This window comes from Oryx dammah, unplaced genomic scaffold (genome assembly GCF_014754425.2).
Source record: "Oryx dammah isolate SB20612 unplaced genomic scaffold, SCBI_Odam_1.1 HiC_scaffold_5, whole genome shotgun sequence".
Classification (NCBI taxonomy): Eukaryota; Metazoa; Chordata; class Mammalia; order Artiodactyla; family Bovidae; genus Oryx; species Oryx dammah.
Window position 1 is genome coordinate 98054848 of NW_024070189.1, and position 23992 is coordinate 98078839.

The following is a 23992-nucleotide window of genomic DNA, read 5'->3' on the forward strand; positions in this document are numbered from 1 at the left end:
ATCACGTTTCCCAGATGCAATGGAAGTCCAGTTTTAACAGGCATAAAACAATGACTCATCCTAGGGACTTCATGAAAATGAAAAGAGCAAGCTCAAACTTCTGATGCCTTGAATAAGGAGTTCAGGAAAACCTCAGTAAAGCTGAGAAGAACAGGCTCTGTCATCACTGGATAGTGCAGCAGCAGAGAGCCAACGCTTATACTTTCAGATTTGTCCAAATGTTAAAAGAAGGTAATTATTTCTGGTTGGGTACGCCATATGAGCTCTGTCCCAGCAACTTTTCAGTTTTGCCCTAGTGGCACAGTGACAACCACAGAGATGAACAGATGGGTGTGGCCATGTGCCAGTAAAACTTTATTTAGACAAACAGGAGGCAGGCCAGGTTTGCTGAGCCCAGCTTTGCAGAGAACACTGAATATTCTCGCACTGGGTCTGCCTTCCCCAAGGGATAAACCCTCATTCTGTAGAATGGTGGGGGTGGTCCTTGCTGAGCCGCAATACATGCGCTGCCTTAGGAATCAGTCACCTTAGAGGATGTGGCGATGGAGCTCATCCAGGAGTGGACGTTGCTGGACGATGCTGGGAGGAACCTGTGCAGACACATGCTGCAGGACAACTGCAGGGCCCCGGCGGCCAGGGGTAAGGCTTTCGCTACTCTGGTTCTTCCTGTATGCAGATGCTCTCTCTCTTTTTTTTTTTTTTTTAAATTATTTATTTACTTATGGCTGTGCTGGGTCTTTCTTTACTTGGGGCGAGGGGGACCTACTCTCTGGTTGTGGTGCGCGGGTTTCTCACTGCAGCGACTTTTCTTATTGTGGAGCACAAGCTCTGGGACGCGCAGGCTTCAGTAGCTGCGGTTCCCTGGCTCTAGAGCACTGGCTCAGTAGTTGTGGTGCATGGAGTTAGTGGCCCCACAGCATGAGCGATCTTCCTGGACCGGAGACTGAACCCACCACGTCTCCTGCATTGGTAGGCGGGGAAGCCCTGCAAATGCCCTTTAAGTGCCTGCCATATGGCCACAGTGATGCGATGTGGGTTTCATAAGGTTCGTCATTCATGGGCTTTCATAGGATAACAGCTGCATGCATTGAGTGGACTTCATTCTCTCTATAGTCAGGGCTTCCCTGGTGGCTCAGATGGTAAAGAATCTGCCTGCATTGTGGGAGACTCAGGGTCAGTTACTGGGTCAGGAAGATCCTCTGGAGGAGGGAATGGCTACCCACTGGCTATTCTCCATTCTTGCCTGGAGAATTCCATGGACAGAGGAACTACAGAGGAGCCTAGCGGGCTACAGTTCATAGGGGTTGCAACGAGTTGGACACGACTAAGCAACTAATACTTTCTCCATGGTCAGGACCTGCATAGGTCTCCTTGAGTTTGGCCTTGGAACTTAGAGAACCTCAGTTCGGAAGGGCAGAGAGGAGAGTGTTTGTGGTTTGGGTCCTTGTAAAGGAACCTCATTGAATTCATTAAAAAAAAAATTGAATGTGATTGCTTAGGTCCCTGCCTACTTGCTTGGCTTCAGGAGCTAAGGCCCAGGTGGAGAGTGGACAGGCTGGGGAAGCATTTATTTTCCCCTGCAAGCCCTTCCTCCCTCTGCCCATATGTCCTTCTCCAGCAGCAGGGACTCCACCATGCAAAGCCAGTCTCGTCTCCCAGGTGGAGCCAAGAGAAGAGCTGAAAGCAGCAGAGCACGGTGTTCTCTATGCCACGGGTGTGGGTAAGTACCCCGGCGCATAGGGTGTCGTGACCCACCCAGACTGGGGTTGAGGGGTGGGTGCTGCTGGGAAGTGTCAGTTTGAGAGTATTTGTAAGATTCTTTATTCTGAGGGGAAATAAGACTTTTTGGGGTGAGTTCCTCTAATTCTTCCTTTTTTCACTTTCTAACTCTCCTCCAGTTGTTGGTTTCAGATTCATGTTGATATATGGCAGAAACCAGCACAACGTTGTAAAGCCGTTATCCTCCAATTAAAAATAAATAAATTTAAAAAGTTGAAAAAAGGATCTGTTTCAATTTGTATTTTTTAAAGTTTTTTTTTTTTTTTAAGTGTATACTGTTTTTAAAATCGGAGGATAATTACTTTAGTGTTGTGTTTGTTTCTGCTATTTCACAGTGCACATCAGCCACAAGTATACACACACCCGCTCTCTCCTGAAGCTCCCTCCCGCCCCCCGACCCCATCCCACCACTCTAGGCTGTCAGAGCACTGGTTGAGCTCCGTGTGTTACACAGCAACTTCCCACCTGCTATCTGTTTTGCATACGTAATGTATATGTTTCAGTGCTCCTCTCTCAATTCGTCCCACCCTCTCCTTCCCCCGCTGTGTACACAAGTCTGTTCTCTATGTCTGTGTCTCTATTCCTGCCCTGCAAATCAACTTGTCTTTTTTTTTTTTTTTAAATTGAGATATTCACACACTGTAAACTTCACTCTTTTAAAGTGTACAGTTCACAGGTTTTTAGTATATTCAAAAAGTTGTGCAACCATCACCACTATCCAGCTCTGGAACACTTCCATCACTTCAAAAAGAAACTCTGTACTGATTAGCGGTCACTTCTCATCCCTCCTCCCGCAGCCCCCAGCAACCGCTAATCCACCTTCTGTCTCTGTGGATATGCCTGTCCTGGACATTTCATATAGATGGACTCATACATCTGTATCTGTCTTCTTTCACTCAGCATCGTGTTTTTTGAGGCTCCTTCATGTCATAGCATGAGAGGCTTCATTGCTTTTTAAGGCCGTTTACTTTTGGTGACTGTGAGTAGTGCTACTCTGAACATTTGTGTGCAGGAAGTTTTGTGGATGTGTTTTTGTTTCCCTTGAGTGTGAGAATTCCACTTAGGTGTGGAATTGCTGGGTCATTTTGTTAAACTTTCTGAAGAACTGCCAAATTGCTTTTAAAACATTTTTTTTTCTTTTTAATTTATTTTTTTATTGAAGGATACTTGCTTTACAGAATTTTGTTTTCTGTCAAACCTCAACATGAATCAGCTATAGGTATACATATATCCCCTCCCTTTTGAACTTCCCTCCCATCTCCTTCCCCAACCCACCCTCCTGAGCCATACAGCAAATTCCTGTTTGCTATCTATTTTACAGGTGGTAATGTAAGTTTCCATGTTACTCTTTCCATGCATCTCACCCTCTCCTCCCCTCTCCCCGTCTCCATAAGTCTGTTCTCTATGTCTGTTTCTCCATTGCTGCCCTGTAAATAAATTCTTCAGTACCATTTTTCTAGATTCTGTATATGTGCGTTAGAATATGATATTTATCTTTCTTTTTCTGACCTACTTCACCCTGTATAATAGATTCTAGGTCCATCCACCTCATCATAACTGACTCAAATGAGTTCCTTTTTATGGCTGAATAATATTCCATTGTGTATATGTACCACAATTTCTTTATCCATTCATCTGTCAATGGACATCTAAGTTGCTCTATGTTCTAGCTATTGTAAATAGTGCTGCAATGAACAGTGGGATGCATGTGTCTTTTTCGATTTTGGTTTCCTCAGGGTATATGCCTAAGGATTGGGATTGCTGTGTCATATGGTGGTTTTATTCTTAGTTTTTAAGGAATCTCCATACTGTCTTTCATAGTGGCTGTATCAATTTACATTCCCACTAACAGTGCAAGGGTGTTCCCTTTTCTCCACACCCTCTCCAGCATTTATTGTTTGTAGACTTTTTGATGGCCATTCTGACTGGTGGGAGGTGATATCTCACTGTGGTTTGGTTTGCATTTTTCTAATAATGAGCAGTGTTGAGCCTCTTTTCATGTGTTTGTTAGCCATCTGTATGTCTTCTTTGGAGAAATGTCTGTTTAGGTCTTTTTCCCACTTTTTGATTGGATTGTTTGTTTTTCTGGCATTGAATTGTATGAACTGCTTATATATTTTGGAAATAAACCCTTTGTCAGTTCTTTCATTTGCTATTATTTTCCCCATTCTGAGGGTTGTCTTTTCACCTTGCTTACAGTTTCCTTTGCTGTGCAAAAGCTTTTACGTTTAATCAAGTCCCACTTGTTTACTCTTGTTTTTATTTCCGTTACTCTTGGAGGTGGGTCATAGAAGATCTTGCTTTATGCCAGAGAGTGTTCTGTCTATGTTCTCCTCTAAGAGTTTTATAATTTCTGGTCTTACTTAGGTCTTTAGTCCATTTTGAGTTTAATCTTTGTGTATAGTGTTAGAAGTGTTCTAATTTCATTCTTTTACATGTAGCTGTCCAGTTTTCCGAGAACCATTTATTAAAGAGTCTGTCTTTTCCCCATTGTATATTCTTGCCTCCTTTGTCAAAAATAAGGTACCCATAAGTGCATGGGTTTATTTCTGGGCTTTCTATCTTGTTCTATTGGTCTTTATTTCTGTTTTTGTGCCAATACCATACTGTCTTGATGACTGTAGCTTTGTAGTATAATCTGAAGCCAGGAAGGTTGATTTCTCCAGCTTCATTCTTCTTTCTCAAGACTGCTTTGGCTGTTTGGGGTCTTTTGTGTTTCCATATGAATTGTGAAATTTTTTTATTCTAGTTCTGTGAAAAAGGCCATTGGTAGTTTGATAGGGATTGCATTGAATCTGTAGATTGCATGTGGTAGACTAGTCATTTTTACAGTATTGATTCTTCCTACCCAGGAACATAGAATATCTCTCCATCTGTTTATGTTGTCTTTGATTTCTTTCATTAGTGTCTTATAATTTTCTTTGTACAGTTCTTTTGTTTTCTTAGTTAAGTTTATTCCTAGATTTTTAATTCTTTTTGTTGCAATGGTGAATGAGATTGATTCCTTAATTTCTCTTTCTGATTTTTCATTGTTAGTATATAGAAACGCAAGTGATTTCTGTATATTGGTTTTGTATCCTCCAACTTTGCTAAATTCACTGATTAGTTCTAGTAATTTTCTGACACTATCTTTAGGGTTTTCTATGTACAGTATCATGTAATCTGCAAACAGTGAGAGCTTTACTTCTTCTTTTCTGATCTGGATTCCTCATTTCTTTTTCTTTTCTGATTGCTGTAGCTAGGACTTCCAGAACTGTGTTGAATAATAGTGATGAAAGTGGACACCCTTTTCTTGTTCCTGATCTTAGGGGGAATGCTTTCAGTTTTTCACCATTGAGAATAATGTTTGCTGTAGGCTTATCATATATGACCTTTACTATGTTGAGGTAAGTTCCTTCTATGCCCATTTTTTGAAGAGTTTTAATCATAAATTGGTGCTGAATTTTGTCAAAGGCTTTTTCTGCATCTATTGAGATGATAATATGGTTTTATCTTTCAATTTTTTAATATGGTGTATCACATTGATTGATTTATGTATATTGAAGAATCCTTGCATTCCTGGAATAAACCCAACTTGACCAGGGAAGTCACAAGTTTGCCTTTATGATGTGTTGCTGAATTCTGTTTGCTAAAATTTTGTTGAGGATTTTTGCATCTATGTTCATCGGTGACATTGGCCTGTAGTTTTCTTTTTTTTGTGTTGTCTTTGCCTTGTTTTGGTATCAGGGTGATGGTCGCCTTGTAGAATGAGTTTGGAAATGTTCCTTCCTCTGCAGTTTTTTGAAAGAGTTTTAGAAGGACAAGCATTATCTCTTCTCTAAATGTTTGATAGAATTCTCCTGTGAAACCATCTGGTCATGGGCTTTTGTTTTTTGGGAGATTTTTGATCACAGCTTCAATTCAGTCAAACTGCTTTTGAGATTTGTTGTTCTTATTCAATCACCAAGTCATGTCCAACTCTTTGTGACCCAATGGACTGTAGCACGCCAGGCTTCCCTGTCATTCACGATATCCCTGAGTTTGCCCAAGTCCATGTCTGTTGTTTTGGTGATGCCATCCAACCGTCTGATCCTCTGTTGCCCTCTTTTGAGATTAAGGACACTAATTTATCTTTCCCCCAGTGGTGGGTGAGGATTCTGATTTCTGCATGTCATATACACACTTTTTGTTTAGTTTTTTTTTTTTTAATTTGAAAATGTTTATTTATTTGGTTGTGGCAGGTCTTAGTTGCAGCACAAAGGGTCTTTACTTGCAGTGGCATATGGAATCTTATTTCCCTGACCTGGGATTGAACCCAGGTCCCCTGCATTGGGAGTGTGGAGCCTTAACCACTGGACCACCAGGGAAGTCACAAGTTTGTCTTTTTTTTTTTTTTAATTTTTTTTCTTCTTCAAACTTTTTATTTTGTATTGGGGTATAACCGGGTTCATCTTTATATTGAACATTTCTCTATATATTTCTTGTTTGATTACATCTTGTTTCTCTGATAACACACTTTCTGGCAATATCAGTCTAAATCTCCATGGAGGAGACTTCCCTGGTAGTGCAGTGGTTAAGAATCCACCTTCCAGTGCATGGGAAATGGGCTCCATACATGGTCAGGGAACTGAGATCCCACATAGTGAGGGGCAACTAAGCCCCAGCGCCACAACTGGAGAGCCCTTGAGCTGCAACTGCAGAGCCCATGTGCCTGTGGACCACAACTAGAGAGGCGCACGTACTGCAGCGAAAGATCCCGCATGCCACAGTGAAGATCCCAGGGGCCACCGGGAAGACCCAGCACAGCCAAAAATAAATAAATATTAAAAAAAAAAGTCTCCATGAATTCTTTTACCAGGAAGAGCCTCTGGTTTCCGCCTCATCCCATCACTGCCCAACTCTACACACAACCCTACTCTTTAGAATCTCCCTTTGCTCACTGCAGTGGTAAAGAATCCGCCTGCCAATGCAGGAGGCACAAGAGACTATCCCCAGGATCGGGAAGATCCCCTGGAGGAGGAAATGGCAACCCACTCCAGTATTCTTGCCTGAAGAATCCCATGGACAGAGAAGTCTGGCGGGCTACAGTCCATGGGGTCATAAAGAGTTGGATATGACTGAGCACACAGCACAACACAAGCTTGCTCACTGATACCTTCTACCTTTCAGTATTGTCCCAAGTTTAGGGTCAATATTAAAAAAAAAAGGTGTGTGTCAGTTTCATACCATGACTTCTTTCTGAAATAAGATAGTTTTTTTTTTTCCCATTCATTTTAGACTGGGAATCTCAATTTACACCCAAAGAGCCTAATCCTCTGCAGGATATTTCAGAGGAAAACTCATCCTATGATTTCCAAATGGTAAGATTCATGGGGGACGACTTTTCATTCCCTGTCATAGGAGAAGGTGAGGAGTAGCTGAGTTGGATGTGCACACCAGGGCCAGGCAGACACTTGAGCCAAGGTGTTTCCTCCAGGACATGAAGTATCTGGAGGGAGCGCCCGTCTTGGGTGATTTAGGGTGGAGGGAATATTGGCTTGGTGTGTGAGAACTGCATAAAGGAGGTGGTTCAGAGTGTGGGCTGTGTGTTGCGGGAGATGTGGATAACTGACTGTGGCCCTGTGATTGACAGATGCCAGGTAGGCAGATACAGAACCTAGGAAAACACAGAACAGTGTTCATATTCAGAACTAAGTGCTCCCAACTTTTCTGTAAAAACCTTTTTAGGGACTCCCCTGGCAGTCTAGTGGTTAGGACTCTGCAGTTTTACTGCCAGGGTCTCAAGTTTAATCCCTGGTTGGTGAACGAAGATCTCACAAGCTATGCAGTGCTGCCTGGAACAAAGCAAAAACCTTTCTAGTAAAATATCTTGCAGTGCCTCTGAGGGTTGGTGGTCTACCCTCCAGCCACGGCACCCCCCGCAGAACTAGAAAAGGGTCAGGTGTGTGCATCCAAGTCTTTGGTGCAATTGGTCCTCAGAGACCCTTGTTGGCTGGTGCCCACGGTGAAGTAGGGGAGTGCCAGGTCTGAAACTGCCAGACCCATGTTGCCCAAATTCTTTTCTTAATTAATTAATTTGCGTGGGTCTTAGTTGCGACATGGGCTTCCCTGGTGGCTCAGACAGTAAAGAATCTGCCTGCAATGTGGGACTGACCTAGGTTCAATCCCTGGGTCGGGGAGATCCCCCTGGAGCAGAGAATGGCACCCCACTCCAGTATTCTTGCCTAGAGAATCATGGGTAGAGGAACCTGGCGGACTACAGTCCATGGGGTCACAAAGAGTCAGACATGACTGAGCAATTAATACTTTAGTTATGACAAGTGGGATGTAGTTCCCTGACCAGGGATAGAACCCAGGCCTACTGCATTAGGAGTGCAGAGTCTTAGCCACTGGACCACCAGGGAAGTCCCACGGACCCCAAATTCTGATGGCACTACCGCCAAACTTTGGGTCTCTTATGGTGAGGACGGCCTCCATACCACCTCTTCCTGCTTAGCACCCTCCACTCCTTTTCCCAGGGGCCAGAGCTGGACTTGAAGATAGAGATCAAGTCTGAGATGGAAGAGGAGGTGATGCCTCCGGCTCCAGAGGACTGGTCAGCTCTCCAGCAGTCTTCTGAATATGCAGTAAGTCTGGGAGGTGGTTTGCTAGGAGGGCCCCAGCCCCTGCCAAGAAGGCCCAAGGTTCAGCGTATGTCTGTAAGTGGGAAAGTAGAAGGGAGGGAAGAATGGAAGACCAACTAGATTGGAAATGCGGAACATGCTGGAGGCCCAGGCTTAGCTCCTGGTGAGAACTACTGAACAGGCCTTGTTTCTGCATTGAGTGTAATTATCCCCAGTGTGATGTCAGGCCCAGGGCAGTCCTAGGGGAGGGGGTGGCACCCAGGGTCCAGGTCTTGCCTCTCTGGGTCCAGATTTCCTTCTTCAATCCTTCTATCCTTTCCATGGCCAGGAAATCTGTAGGAATGAGCAGGTCCTGTGACCCAAGGGCTGTGTGGAGAGTGTCCACGCTGGTAACCATGCTCTGGGCTCGGGGCCTTATGTTTTGGTTCTGAGGTGGAAAGAGTTACAGAGAAGGACACTTTAAGGTGTGCTTGGAGCCCTGCCCTGAGGAGAAGGGGCCTATTCTCCCCTGTCTCCCACCCATCACCGGCCCTGAGGGACCAGCTACATTTGCTTCCCATCCTCCACCAAGTCCTGCCATCTTTTCCTCCAAAATATAAACCTGCCTCTGACTGCTCCTCCTGGCCCTGGTGCCACCACCTTGCCCAGAGCCACTGTTAGTTCTCCTGGAGCCAGCCTCCTGCTGGACATGGAGGCCAGAAACATTCTATAGTAAGCAAGTCAGGGGCTTTCCTGGTGGTCCAGTTGTTTAAGAATCCACCTGCCAACGCAGGGCACACGGGTTCAATCCCTGGTCCAGGAAGATTCCATGTGCCATGGGGCAGCTAAGACCATGCACCACAGCTACTGAGCCCGAGCTCTAGAGCCTAAGAGCCACAACTATTGAGCCTGTTTTCTGCAAAAAGAGAAGCCACTGTAGTGAGAATCCCCTCACCACAACTAGAGAGTGCTGCACACCAGAACTAGAGAAAGCCCAGGCGCAGCAACAAAGACCCAGCACAGCCGAATGTAAATAGAAGTTAAAAAATATATATACAAGTTGGTTCAAACACCTTTCCCGAGGGAGTGGCCGTTGGTGTAGGAGGGTTCCTGTCCCTTCTCCCACAGCAGGGATTTTCCCCTTGGGAATAGTTTACTAATACCCTCTCATTTGCAGGGCTCCACCCATGCCTCCTGCCTCACCCCTCAGTCTACTGGCCATCCATTGCTCCTCTGTGCCCCAGGATGTCCCCCCTTCCCAGAGGCTGCTTATATGAGCCCTTCCTTACCCAGGCTCCCTCTCTCTGTCCCGTCTTAGACTTGAAATTCCATGACACTGAGTAGCTTTGTGTTGAGGAGTTGTAAACCTGGACAGGGTGAATGAGCCTTGTCCCTCCTCTTAGCATGTTTGCCAAAGCAGGGCCAGTCACACCAGTTCAGTCTGGGTGAGCAGGTGTGAGCGGATCCCACCCACGCTGTGATTCTATAATCTGTTCCTGTCACTCTGTCCAGGGGCTGAAGGTGGCTGTACAGATGCAGAGGGTGGCCACGCCGGAGCCTGCGCTGGGCCTCCCCAGACTGTGGAGGGCTGGGGGTGCTGGTGAGTGAGTGCCTGGTGGAATTACAGCCCGAGGGCCCTGCTGTGTTGTGTTCTGTTGTGTCTGGGAACTTGGATCCACCTTCCTTTCTTCTGACTGCAGTCGTTGTCTTAGGGAGAGAATATATAAAAAGTCATCTTACTTTTTATGGGCTCCCCAGGTGGCACTCGTGGTAAAGAACCTGCCTTCCAGTGCAGGAGACAAAAGAGGTGTAGGTCTGATCCCTGGATCGGGAAGATCCCCTGGAGGAGGGCATGACAACCCACTCCAGTATTCTTGCCTAGAGAATCCCATGGACAGAGGAGCCTGGCACGCCACAGGCTGTGGAGTTGCAAAAGTTGGACACAACTGAAAATACAGCACATACAATATTCCATCGTATATATGTACCATGTCTTCTTTATCCGTTTCTCTCCCAGTGGACATTTAGGTTGGTTCGGTATCCTGGCTGTTGTAAATAGTGCTGCAGTGAACACTGGAGTGCATGTATCTTTTTGAATTATGATTTTCTCCATGTATATGTCCAGGAGAGGGATTGCTGAGTCATATGGTAGTTCTATTTTTAGTTTTTAAGGCACTTCCATACTGTTCTCCACAGTGACTGTATCAATTTGCGTTCCCACCAACCGTGAAGGAGGGTCCCCTTTTCCCCATACCATCTCCAGCATTTATTGTTTGTAGATTTTTCGATGATGGCCATTCTGACAGGGGCGAGGTGATACTTCACTGTAGTTTTGATCTGCACGTCTCTAATGACTAGTGTTGTTGAGCACCTTTTCAAGTGCTTTTTGGCCATCTGTGCTATAAAGTACTCATGGAGTACTTGGAGTATTCTTTGCTCCTAAAGTACCCTGGAAGCGCTCTAGACTGTCATCTTGTGGTGAGAAGGGCACTGGGAAGCAATTGCAGACAAACCCCTGACACCCTCCCACTGGGGGCTCGCAGTCTGACTGGGGAGTGTGTATGGAGTAGGCGTGTCAGGGGTCCCTAAAGCCACGCCCCAAACTCAGCTTAGAGTTGTACTCATGGCTCTGATTGTCCAGAAAAGGAATGCAAAGCAAAACCAGCAAAGGGAAAAGGCCTTTGGGGTGATGCCTGGAGGAACCCAGGCACAAGCTTTCGGAGTCCTCTCCCAGTGGAGTCATACAGGACATGCTTAATTCCGTCAGCAGCAAGCTGTGACAACACGTGCACAGTGAAATTTACAGGGAGGTTCATTATAGACTCAGAGCCCAGGGTTTTCCCTGGGGGCTGGTCATGTAGGCACCATCTGTCCAGCACATACCTAAACTCCAGGCTTCTGGAAAGAAAGCAGCCATCCAACATGGACCGATTTGTTTGAACAGACAGTTTAAGCAGAGTGAGCCCCTCTTATCAGTTAGGGTCAAGGGAGCTGTCTCGAAATCCAAGTTCTGGGACTTCCCTGGCGGTCAAGTGGTTAAGACCCCATGCTTCCAATGTAGGGGGCATGGGTTCAGTCCCTGGTTAGGGAACTAAGATCCCACATGCTGTGTGTCCAGCTAAGGGCCAGCCTTGCCAGCTGGCCTTGCTAAGGAGAGCAGTTAGGAGGGCTGTGTTAACTTTCGTCTGCACAGGAGGGAAGCATGGAACTATGTAAAATGTATTCAGGAGGTCAAGTTGAGATAGTTTGGTGGGTCATGTATACATTCATTTACCAGAAAATTAGGGACACTTATGGGAGGGGGACTGGGAGCTTCCCTGGTGGCTCAAATTAAAGAACCCACCTGCCAATGCAGGAGAAGCATGCTGGCATCCCTATGGGACACCAGCAAGTGACGGGGCAGGAACTTGAACAGGAGTGGAGGAGGAGGCTGGGGGTTGGGTGCCGAAACCCAGCAAAGTGGAAGTGTTTAGTTACTCATTCATGTCTGACTCTTTGTGACCCCAGGGACTGTAGCCTGCCAGGCTCCTCTGTCCATGGGATTTTTCAGGCAAGAATACTAGAGTGGGTTGCCATTCTCTTCTCCAGGGAGATCTTCCTGACCCAGGTCTCCCGCATTGCAGGCATATTCTTTACCAACTGAGCCACCAGGGAAGCCCTCCGAAGCCCGGGGCGGTGGGTTTTAAGATAGAGGGATTGGATGACTGAACATTTCTACTAGATCCTCCCTGTAGATGGAGGTCACAGGGGACCCTAGTGAGGTGCTGGTTGTTGAGTGGTAGTGTTTTGGAACTGAATATGAGGTGAGGGAATGAGTACAGAGATTGCCCATGATGGGGAACAAAGAGATAAAACAGTAGCCAGAGGAAAAGGTGGAGTATTAGAGCTGTATTGTGAGCCCCCCTCCCACCAGACTATCTGTTTTGGAGTTCTAACCCTTGGTACCTGTGAACATGACCTTGTTTGGAAATAGGGTCTTCGCAGATGACATCAGGTTAAGATGAGGTCATGACAGTGGACCCTAATCCCATACGAATTGTGCCATTTTAAGAAGGGGAAGATGCCTTGTGAAGACAGGGACACGTGGGGGCGAAGGTCACATGACAACAGAGGTGGCGATTTGAGGGACGCAGTTACAAGCCCAGGATTGACCTTCACCTCCAGAAGCCAAAGTTTTTCCAGTAGTCATGTATGGATGTGAGAGTGGACCATAAAGAAAGTTGAGTGCCAAAGAGAATTGATGCTTTTGATTTGTGGTGCTGGAGGAGACTCTTGAGAGTCCCTTCAACTGCATGGAGGTCAAACAAGTCAACCCTAAAGGAAATTAGTCCTGAATATTCACTGGAGGGACTGATGCTGAAGCTGATGCTCCAATACTTTGGCCACCTGATGTGAAGAGCTGACTCACTGGAAAAGACCCTGATGCTGGGAAAGATTGAGGGCAGGAGGAGAAGGGGATGACAGAGGATGAGATGGTTGGATGGCATCACCGACTCAATGGACATGAATCTGAGCAAACTCCGGGAGGTAGTGAAGGACAGGGGAACTTGGTGTGCTGCAGTCCATGGGGTTGCAAAGAGTCAGATACGACTTAGGGACTGAATCACAACAACAACCATAAGCCAAGAAAAGGCAAGGGATGACTCAGCCGGAGTTTCAGAGGGAGTGTGGCCCCGCTGATGGCTTGATCCTGGACTTCTGGCTGCCAGAACTCTGAGAGAATACAATTCTGTTGTTTTAAGCCACCCAGTTGTGGTCTTATTATTATTTTTTTAATAGCTGCCCTTGGAAACTAATAACATGGGATCAGGATTGGACATGGTTCAGCTTTAATGACCGAGGGGAAGTTGGTGGGGCATCACTTCTCTTCTGTAACAGCCAGAGTGAGGAGCCTGGTGTGGGGGAGGAATGTTACCGATCTGAAGACGGGAAAGGAAGGACGCTTCCTTCTCAGGCAGGCTCCCAGGGAAGTGGTGGTTGCTCTGTGCTCGGCTTGCGGTAAGTCCTGGGCGGTACCAACCCTACAGAGTCAGGGCAGAGGAAGGGGCCCTGCAATCAGGGAGGAACAACTGACCCAGGGCTGAGTCAACGGGGAGAAAGGAGCGCTGTAGAAACCTCAGAGTCTGTTGGTGAATCAAGACTGTGGCTCCAGAGACTTGGAATGGAGGAAATGTGTGTGTGTTTCTTCTCTTTTTTTTAAAAGCACTTGTTAATGTTAAAAAAAAAAGTTTTAGTTTTTATTGGGGTATAGACAGTTAATGATGTTGTGATAGTTTCAGGTGAACAGTGAAGCTGAGTCATATATATATAGGACTCAGCCATACGTATACATGTATCCATTCTCCTCCAAACTCCCCTCCCATCTGGGCTGCCACATAACATTGGAACAGAGTTCCATGCGGAAGTACTTGATGCCATTTAATGAATTTCCCACCATGTGGCTTCAAGCTGGTGTGGTGCTGTTCAGTTGCTAAGTCGTGTCCAACCCCTTTTGCCCTCATGGACTGTAGCCTTCCAGGCTCCTCTGTCCCTGGGATTTCCCAGGCAAGAATACTGAAGTGGGTTGCCATTTCCTTCTCTGCAAGCCCCTCCCACACCCTTAGTCTTCTTCTCAGCTCTTCTGCTGTAGAATTTGGCCTTCATGATGACAGGCTGCTTTGGGAGCTTTTTGTTCCGCAGATCTTTCTGATCACATCACATCAGTGATAGGGACACCTTCAGTCTTGTTCTCAACAGCACTTATCTGGATCTTCTCACCGACCAAGGTTAACTGTTTATCAAGTTTGACAGTTGGCTAGAGGCTCTAGTTCCTCTTTAAGTGGTAATGCCTTGTACTGACTTTCCCAAAGTCTCCTGCATGATATTCGTTCAAGCTGATCCTGTGGTGAAACAGGCCAGCAGTGTTAGCTCAGCTTCCTGGGTGTTTCCCATGATGTGGCCGTGGCTCATGTGGCCCCTAAGTTTTCGTGTCTTCCTTAGTCTGGATGGCATAGTGGCTGCTGAGAAGAAAGAGCTGTGTGTGTTTTTGTATATTTCTGTGTGTGTGTGTGTGTGTGTGCTTATGTACGTGTGGTGCATCTCTTGTGTATGTGTCTCTGCACGTAGTGTATGCATGTGTGTGTACTGGTGTGGGTGAGTGTGCCCACGTGCCCAAGTAGCTGTGGGTGTGTGCAAGCATATGTGCATGCATGTCTCAGTGTACAGTATGTCTCTGTGTGTGTTTGTCCAAGGGAGTGTGTGCACCTGTGGTCACTCACAGTCAAGGTGGGCAGCTTCAGCCCTGCTGCTGAGACCCTCATGGCTCTCCTATTCTCCTGCAGCTCTGTCCGCTCAGGGCCCTGCCTGGCTCCAGAAGGGGAGCACAGAAGAAGGCATGACTCCTGGGGGACTGACCACCTGTCCACAGGTAAGCAAGAACTGCTTGCTCTTCTTCCCGCTTTGCCTCCTTGTCCCCTCCCCCTGTCTGGGAGCTTCTCAACCCCACAGGGCTGGTGTCTAGGCTTCCAGGCACTGGGCCTCTAGTGGTGGGTGAGCAGTGACCTCACTTGCTGGACCCTGGGGTTAGGGGCAAGGATTTCCAGGCTAGTAGTTGTTTTATTTTAAATCATTTATTTTCTTTTGGCTGCACTGGGTCACTGTGGCTGTGCTCAGACTTTCTCTAGTTGCAGCGAGCAAGGGCCACAGTTCGTTGCAGTGCATGGGCTCCTCATTGCAGTGGCTTCTCTTCTTGTGGCGCGTGGGCTCTGGGTGCTCGGGCTTCAGTACTTGTGGCACTTGAGTTCAGTAGTTGTGGCACGTGGGCTTAGTCACCCTGTGGCATGTGGGATCTTCCTGGATCAGGAATCGAAACTGTGTCCGCTGCATTGGCAGGCAGATGCCACCAGGGAAGTCCTGGCTAGTTGTTAGTAGCTAAGTCCTGACATGAAGTTGAGGTCCTCGGCTGCCACACTTCGGGATGCTCTCATTTTTGGAGGGAAGAATAGATGGAGAAAAGTTCCAGTTCTGAGGCTTGAGCTGAGGGACCTTAGAACCATATCTGAACATCCTGTGCACAGGAGTCTCCCTTCCCCAGGCCTGCAAGCCCCTCACTGTCCTCTCGAGTCCTGGTGGGGCTGGCCTCTGGCTGAGCACCTGGATGTGCATTTTAGGAGCCAGTCACCTTCGCAGATGTGGCCGTGCTGTTCACACCGGAAGAATGGCTGTTTCTAGACTCTTCCCAGAAAAGCCTCTACAGAGACGTGATGCTGGAAAACTACAGGAACCTGGCCTCTGTGGGTAAGGCCAGCCTTGCTGCTTCATGCACACATTCCTGCAGCCACTGTGGGTTCCCAGAACTGTGCTGGTCTGGGGAATTCAGAGGTGAAGAGACAGACAGGTCCTGCTCTCATGGTGCTTATTATAGTCTTGTGGCTTCCTCATGGAAATGAAAAGCCTGTCTGCCCTTCCTGGGCTTCTTAAGTGCCTTCTTGAGCCAGGCCCTGGGTTGCGGGGATTAGAGAGTCCTACTGTTCTTCGGGACCCATTGAGGGAGCTTGTACTTTAGTTCCTTTGTGAAGGAAGCCTACATCAGAATGTAGGCATGCCCTTTTTGCTGTTCCCGTCTCCAGTGACCCTGAAGACTTCAGAGTATCAGCCCCTGTGGCGTGGCAGGCACAGTCTGCTCACACCCTGCATCTTTTCTCACGAGCAGGTGATCAGCTCTGCAAAACCAGGACGTCTTCCCATTTGGAGCAGAGAGAAGAGCTGTGCGTCACCGAGAGAGGGATCTTCCCAGGAGCCCACTTAGGTGAGCACCAGGCAGGTGAGGGGAGCACCAGCTCTGGTCGCTAAGATGAGTGTGTTAGATTTAGAAACACTTTCAGTCTCCTTGATGGGGAAGGCTGTTGGGTTGAGCTTCCCCAGTAAATTTCACTTTCTTTCCTCTTTCCCTTGCCTTTTTACCTCTAATACTTTACTCTGGCTTCAGAGAGCATAGACTAAATTATCCTACCTCCTTTTTACATTTAGCCCTTTCATGTGTATATTTCATCCAGTTCCTCCCCACTGTGTTTTTAACTAATACTTTCTCTCAACATCAGGCTCAGTCTTCATGGAATCTTTTCTTAGAAAATTATCTACTATTTCCACTTCTTATTCCTGTGACTACTTAACTCTTCACATAGCCAAACACCTTAAACATTTTTTTTGCTCCTTAATATGTTCCTTTTTTTTTAAAAAAAATCATTTTTTGGCTACATCATGTGGCATGTGAGATCTTAGTTCCCCAGGTAGAGATCAAACCTTGACCCTTTGCATTGGAAGTGTGGTGTCTTAACCACTGGACCAGGGAAGTCCTGGTATGTTCCTCTTATTTAGTTTCTTCACATATTTAGGGTCAATATTAAAAAAAAATCTGCATGTATCTAGCTTACTGGTCCTTTTGATCCCAGAGTTTCCTTCCCTGTGCACTTGATATTTCCTCCCCCTTAATTCATTCCAGGTCCTCACCTTCAATACCAAGACTCAATTGCTAATCAAGATATTTTGGCGGCAATTCCATCCATTGGCATGAAAAGGGTAAGGCATAAAGGGATTATTCTTGGTCCTTTACAGTAGGAAAAGCCTGGGATTGCTGTAGGCTAGAAACTCAAGAAGCTCAGAGAGAGATTCAAGGCAAGTGGTACTCACCTAGGAGAAAGCAGTTTGTTGGGAGAGAGTCTGTGAATGTCATAAATTGGGGAAAAAAACTCTAAATGTAGATCAAGATGTATCTTCACAGAGTCCCCAAAGCTGGCCGTTTTTAAAACCTTTGTATGTTGTATTGGGGTATAGCTGATTAACAGTGCTGTGTTTCAGGTGAATGTTCAGTTTCCGGTGAACAGTGAAGGGACTCAGCCATACAGACACATGTCTGCATTCTCTCCCACACTCCCCTTCCATCCAGGCTGCCACGTAACACTGAGCAGAGTTTCCTGTGCTATACAGCAGGTCCTTCTTGTTATCCATTTTATATATAGCAGTGTGTACATGTCCATCCCAACCCAAACTGTCCCTAACTGTCCCTTCATGTCCCCCCACCCCCCCACCAGCCAGCAGCCATAAGTTTGTACTGTTGTCTATGAGTCTGTTTCTGTTTTACAAGTGAGGTCATTTATATCATTTCTGTTTAGATTCCTTGTAAAAGGGACGTCATAGGATAGTTCTTCTCTGACTTACTTCACTCCATGTGACAATCTCTAGGTCCATCTGTGTTGCTGCAAATGGCATTATTTCATTCGTTTTAATGGCTGAGTAGTAGTCCATTACTTTATCTTCTTTATCCATCCCTCTGTCGATGGACATTTAGGTTGCTTCCATGTCTTGGCTGTTGTAAACAGTGCAAAGTTTACCATTTTTGTAAATCTGACATAGCTGTAGAACATTCAAGACTTAATTTAGCCTTTAACAATTAAAAAAAAAAACTTCTTCTGGGAAGTCCCATGAAGGTAATGAAAATGATAGCTCTTTGCGGCAGAGTATCCTCTTGAAGGAACTCAGGGTAGCAATGGCAGAGATACACTAGGACGGTAAAAGTTTGAGCTATAGGACCGCCTCTCTCTTAGACACAGTTTGCTTGTGGGAGAATACCTGTGACTGAAATAAAGCCTCTGGTCTTCCCATTTTCCTCAATTGACAGGAGCCACCTCAGGTCGGAGAAAACCTCTATAAATATGATGAGCTTGGGAAGCCCTTTGACAGCATCAAACCGCTTTTTCAGTACCCGCAATTTCCTGCTGAGGGAAACCCGTTTGAAGGTCGAGAGAGCCGAAAATCCTTCCTCCGGACCACCCGCCTCATCGTGCCTGAGAAAGTCCCTAGCGGGGATAAAACCTACACGTGCGACAAATGTGCAAGGTCCTTCAGGTACAGCTCTGAGCTCATCCGTCACGAGAAGACACACACCGCGGAGAAGTGCTTCGAGTGTCAGGAGTGCCGGCAGGCCTTCAAGTACTTCTCCAACTTGCGGCGCCACCTGAAGACCCACGGCGGCGAGAAGCCTTTCGAGTGCAGCCAGTGCGGGAAGACCTTCACGAGGAACTTCAACCTGATCCTGCACCAGAGGAACCACATGGGCGAGAAGCCCTACTCATGCAAGGACTGTGGGAAGGCTTTCACCCAGCCATCCTCCCTGAGGAGCCACATGAGGACCCACACCGGAGAGAAGCCCTTCGAATGCGGCCACTGTGGGAAGACCTTCCGCGAGCACTCGTCGCTGAAGACGCACGTGCGGACCCACACCAGAGAGAAGCCCTACCAGTGCAACCACTGCGGCAAGCCCTTCCGCACAAGCACCAACCTGAACGTGCACAAGAGGATCCACACTGGTGAGAAGCTGTACGAGTGCGCCACCTGCGGGCAGGTCCTGAGTCGGCTCTCCACCCTCAAGAGTCACATGCGGATCCACACCGGAGAGAAGCCCTACCCGTGCCCCGACTGCGGGCGAGCCTTCGGGGAGCCCTCCTCCCTCAGGAAACACGCGAGGACCCACACCGGCAAGAAGCCCTATGTCTGCCCGCAGTGCGGGCGAGCCTTCGGCCAGTCCTCGCACCTCATCGTCCACGTGAGAACCCACACCACAGGGAGACCCTACGAATGCACTCAGTGTGACAAAGCCTTCCGACACAGCTCTTCACTCAGCGTGCACAAGAGGATTCACGCCAGGGGAGAAAACGTCAGGACTGGCGACCTGCCCTTACCTGTGTCTCTTCCCATGGAAGGGCCCCTTGCTGATTAACTTCCTGTTTCTACAGACTCAACATCCGGGGGCGTAATCATCTCTCACAGTACTCCTTTAGCGACATCCTATATGGTGGCTCAGTGGTGAAGAATCGCCTGCCAGTGTAGGAGAGGAGGGGTGTATCCCTGGGTTGGGAGGATCCCCTGGAGAAGGAAATGGCAACCCACTCCAGTATTCTTGCCTGGGAAATCCCGTGGATCCTGGTGGGCCGAAGCCCCTGGGGTCACAAAGACTCAGACATGACTGAGCACGTGCACACACACACATAACACACCACAAGCAGAGTGTGTGATCTTTATGTTGTTGAGTGTGAAGTATTTGTGGAGATTTGCTTTTAGGGCTAGGGCTTCCCTGATGGCTCAGGCGGTAAAGCGTCTGCCTGCAATGCGGGAGACCTGGGTTCAGTCCCTGGGTTGGGAAGATCCCCTGGAGAAGGAAACAGCAACCCACTCCAGTACTCTTGCCTGGAAAATGGCATGTCTTGGTAGTTGCCTGCCAAAACTTCCCCTTCTTACCTGCAAAAGCACCTAGGTTTTATTTGTTCAGATTGGGACTATGCAATGTATATATATATTTTGTGGCTTAAAGCAAGAGAATTTTATTCTCATACTTCTGGAGGGCAGAAGTTGCAATCAAGGTGTCTGCAGGGCCACTTCCCTCTAAAGTCTCTAGGAGAGGAGGCTTCTTCGCCTCTTCCCACTTTTGGTGGCCCCAGGTGTGCCTTGCCTTGTGGCAGCGTCATCCCCATCGCTGCCTCCATCTTCAAATGGCCTTCTCCTCTGTGTGTCTGTGTCCTCTCCTGTGTCTTCTAAGTGTCTCTTATAAGGACACATCATCGGATTTAGGGTCTACCCAGATATCCAGGATGGCCTCATCTCAAGATCTTTAATTTAATGACATCTACAAAGACCCTTTTCCAACTGAGTTCACAACCAGAGTTTCTGGGTGGACATGTCTTTTGGTGATGGTGGTGGTGGGGGCCGCATTCAATCCACTACACCATCAGGGAATGTGCATGATTAAAATACTTCCACCTCCGTGTCCTCGCTGGCAGGGGAGGCCACGTTCTCCAGTCCTCACCAGCAAGAGACATCATTGAGTGTGAGTCCTGGGGAAGATGTCACAAAGGAATGGTTTCATTTAGCCAGATCCCTCTCCTTCCCTGGTGGCTCGGACAGTGAAAAATCTGCCAACAATGTGAGAGACCCAGCTTCAATCCCTGGGTCAGGAAGATCCCCTGGAGAAGGGAATGGCTACCTACTCCAGTATTCTTGCCTGGAGAATTCCATGAACAGAAAAGTCTGGCAGACTACAGTCCATGGGGTCACAAAGAGTCTTCAGACACGACTGAGCGACTAACACTTTCACTTTCTCTCCTTCTTGCCTTTTGTACAAGCGGGCACCATATCTGGTGCTAGAGGAGGCATCCTGTGACCACGAGGGTGAAAGCCACAGTCTAGAGTGTGGGGGACTTCCCTAGTGGTCCAGTGGTTAGGACTTTGAGCTTCCAATACAGGGCTGAGGGTTTGATCCCTGGTCAGGGAACTAAGATCCCACAGCTGTATGGTGCTGCCAAATTAAACATATAAAAATAATAGATTAAAAAAGAATAGACTGTGGCCAGAGCTACAACCATCCTGGTTCCCCGGTTGGTATCCTTGTGTGGGTGTACCAGCCCTGGGTTGTTTGTTTCTGGACATCTTGTTTACATGAAAATGATGCACTTCTTACTGGTACATGACATTGTCTTTTTTGGGGGGAGGGAAGTCGGGGGGAGGGCAGGGATGGGTTTATTGTGGCTGAATGCAGTCTCTAACTGATGCACTTAATATATGGCTCATTTTTATAAATGCTTCTTGGATGGTAGAAATCAATGTATTGTATCCTACAAATGTCCACTAGATGGAGCATGCTCTTTGTGTATAAAAGTCTTTTACCCATTTAAAAATACTGGTTTCTGTCTTAGCTCAGGCTGCTATAAGAAAAATACTGGGTGGCTTACAAACAGCAGAAATTTATTTCTCACAGTTCCTAGAGGTAGGAAGTCCAAGATCACGGCTGGCAGATTTGATGTCTGGGGAGGCCCCACTTCCTGGTTCATAAATGGCCATCTTCTTGCCATGTCTCACATGGCGGAAGGAGAGCAAGAGAGCTCCCTGGGGTCTCTTTTATAAGGGCACGGATCCCATTCATGAGGGCTCCATCCCTACAACCTAATTACCTCCCAAGGGCCTCACCTCCTAACACCATCCCCTTGGGAGTGAGGCTTCAGAATGTCAACTCCAGGGAGCACCAACATTCAGTCCTTAGCAGTTTCCAGTCTATCATTTACTGAGAAAGTTACATTAAACTCTCCCACCATATGTATGAATTGCTGAATGAGACTTTTAATTCTGTTTTAAATTTCATATATTTTGAAGCAATGGAATTAAAAGATTTTTGACATCTTGTAAGCTTTCAGTTAATTATTCCTTTTATTCTTATAGTGGCCATCTTTCTCCCTAGCAATGAATATTCAGCCATTCATCATCATAATAGCAAATGATTATTTAGTGCTTATTATTGCTAGATAGTATTATAGCTACTACCCTAAACTTTGTATCTTTTAAGTTATTTAGTCCTTACAATGACACTTTGAGGAAGGTACTGTTATTATCCCCAATTCACAGATGAAGAAACTGAGGCCTGATAAGTTGAGTTAACTGAGGTCCTGCAGGTGGTAAGTGACAGTCTGGCTCTCTCTACAGAACTTCACTGCAGGGAGCTGTTCTCTATTTTTCCCTGTACTCACAGAGTTCTGTTTTTGTGTTTTAAAGTTTTTTTTTTTTTTCCCCACACACTAAAAGGCTTTGTGGGATCTCAGTTCCCTGACAAAGGATTGAACCCACACCCTTGGCAGTGAAAGTGCAGAATCCTAACCACTGGACTGCCAGGGAATTCCCCTAAAGTTCTTTAATTGAGTCATAACTTATATAAGAGTCCATAAGTCTCAGTGTTCACCTCAGTGAATTTTATATATATATCTGTACCACTCTAGAGAAAGGAATGGCTACCCACTGCAGTATTCTTGCCTGGAGAAGTCCATGGACAGAGAGCCTGGTGGGCTACAGTTCATAGGGTCACAAAGTTGGGCACAATTGAGTGACACTTTCACACCACTCACATCAAAAAGAAAATATTCTGTCTTCCCAGAAGGTTCTCTTGGGCCCGACCCAGGTCAATGAGCCCCATCTCCAGAGTTAACCAGTATTCTGACATCTAGCACCATAGATTTGTTTTTCCTGTTCAGAAAAATAGAACCACACAGTACACCTTCTTGTGTCTGATGTTTTCACTTAATATAGTGCCTATGAACTTTATCTTTGTCACATTATCAGTAGATCTCTTTTAAAATTGCTGTGTAATATTCCATTGTCTGAATACACTACAGTTAAAAAATTTCACTCTGTTCATGGACATCTGGGTTCTTTCCCAATGCTGTTATGAATAAAGCTGCTATGAGTATTCTTGTGTACATCTTATTGTGAACATATCTTCTGATTTCTCTTGGGTATAAAACCTAGACATGGAATTTCTGGGTCATTGCATAGGCATATTTTTAGCTTCAGTAGATACTGCTAAACAGTTTTCCAGAGTGGTTGAAACAGTTCATACTTCCATCATCGATTGGGAATCCCTGGTGACTCGGTGGTGAAGTGGTAAAGGAGCAGACCACCTGCCATGGAGGAGATGCCAGTTCAATCCCTGGGTTGGGAAGATCCCCTGGTGAAGGGAACGGCAACTCACTCCAGTATTCTTGCCTTGGAAATCCCATAGCCAGAGGAGTCTGGTGTGCTACAGTCTGTGGGGTTGAGAAAGTGTTGGACATGACTCTGACTAAACAACCAACCACCACATCAGTAGATTAAAGTTTCATTTGCTTCATATCCTTGACAGCACATGCTACTGTCAATTTATTTATAGCTGTACTAGTGGGTAAGTGATTTCTTATGTTTTATCTTGCTTTGTTTTGTGTGTGTGAATAGTGATGTTGTAGATTGCTACATGGTAATTTCATCCATTCTCTTACGTACACCTCTCTTCAGTGTGACTTTGATGCTCCTCTTATCAAGAGGTGGAGTTTATTGCTCTATGCTTTGAAGATGAACTTGATCACATGACTTTCTTTGGTCAGTGAAACATTATCAAACATGATAGAAGCTAGAAAAACACATTGGGGGACTTCCCTGGTGGTCCAATGGTTAAGAATCCACCTGCCAGTGTAGGGGACACTGGTTTGATCCCTGGTCCAGGAAGATCCCACAGGCCATGGGGCAACTCACTCTGTGAGCTACAACTATTGAATCTGTGCTCTAGAGCCCAGGAGCTCCAGTTAACTGAAAACTGCCCATCCTAGAGCCTGTGCTCTGCAACAAAGAGAACCCACTGCAATGGGAAGCCTGTGCACTGCACTAGAGAGGAGCCCCTGCTTACTGCAACTAGAGTAAGCAATGAAGACCCAATGCAGCCAAAAGTAAATAATTAAAAAAAGAAGAAAAACACATTAGGCTTTGCCATCTTTTAGCTCAAGATTAGATTCTTGGCAGCGTGATGAAGCCTGGGCCAGCCTCCTCCAGGAGTAGACACCACTTGGAGAGAGAGAATTCGCTGATGGTCAGCAACAATCCTCAGACAGGTGAGTGAGGCCTTCTTGGACCATCTGACTCCAGACAAGCCATCAGGTGACTTAAGTCTCATGAATGACCCTGGGTATCAGAACTGCCCAGCTGAGTTCATCTCAGATGCTGATGCAAGGAACTGTGAGCATATAAGCTGGTTAGGCAGCAATACATAACTGACCCAGACGTTTGTATCAGAAATAGGATGTGGCTGAAAC

General features: G+C 46.6%; 1 protein-coding gene and 1 pseudogene across 2 annotated transcripts in view; one reads left to right on the forward strand and one right to left on the reverse strand.

Annotated features, from left to right (window-relative positions):
* The window catches only part of ZNF333 (zinc finger protein 333), a 28661-nt gene extending 6031 nt beyond the window's left edge, over positions 1–22630 (forward strand). The window contains exons 2-11 of one of the 2 annotated variants that reach the window (XM_040240929.1): positions 516–639; positions 1619–1720; positions 7036–7118; positions 8277–8384; positions 9873–9960; positions 14681–14766; positions 15509–15635; positions 16051–16146; positions 16840–16916; positions 18016–22630. In XM_040240929.1, coding sequence (XP_040096863.1) covers positions 543–639; positions 1619–1720; positions 7036–7118; positions 8277–8384; positions 9873–9960; positions 14681–14766; positions 15509–15635; positions 16051–16146; positions 16840–16916; positions 18016–19113 — 1962 coding nt within the window. In that variant the 5' untranslated portion in view covers positions 516–542 and the 3' untranslated portion in view covers positions 19114–22630. The remainder of the gene's footprint in view (positions 1–515; positions 640–1618; positions 1721–7035; positions 7119–8276; positions 8385–9872; positions 9961–14680; positions 14767–15508; positions 15636–16050; positions 16147–16839; positions 16917–18015) is intronic. The other variant, XM_040240930.1, reaches the window with a different exon arrangement.
* Positions 9982–14401, reverse strand: LOC120863281 (annotated as a pseudogene).
* Positions 22631–23992: the final 1362 nt, after the last annotated feature.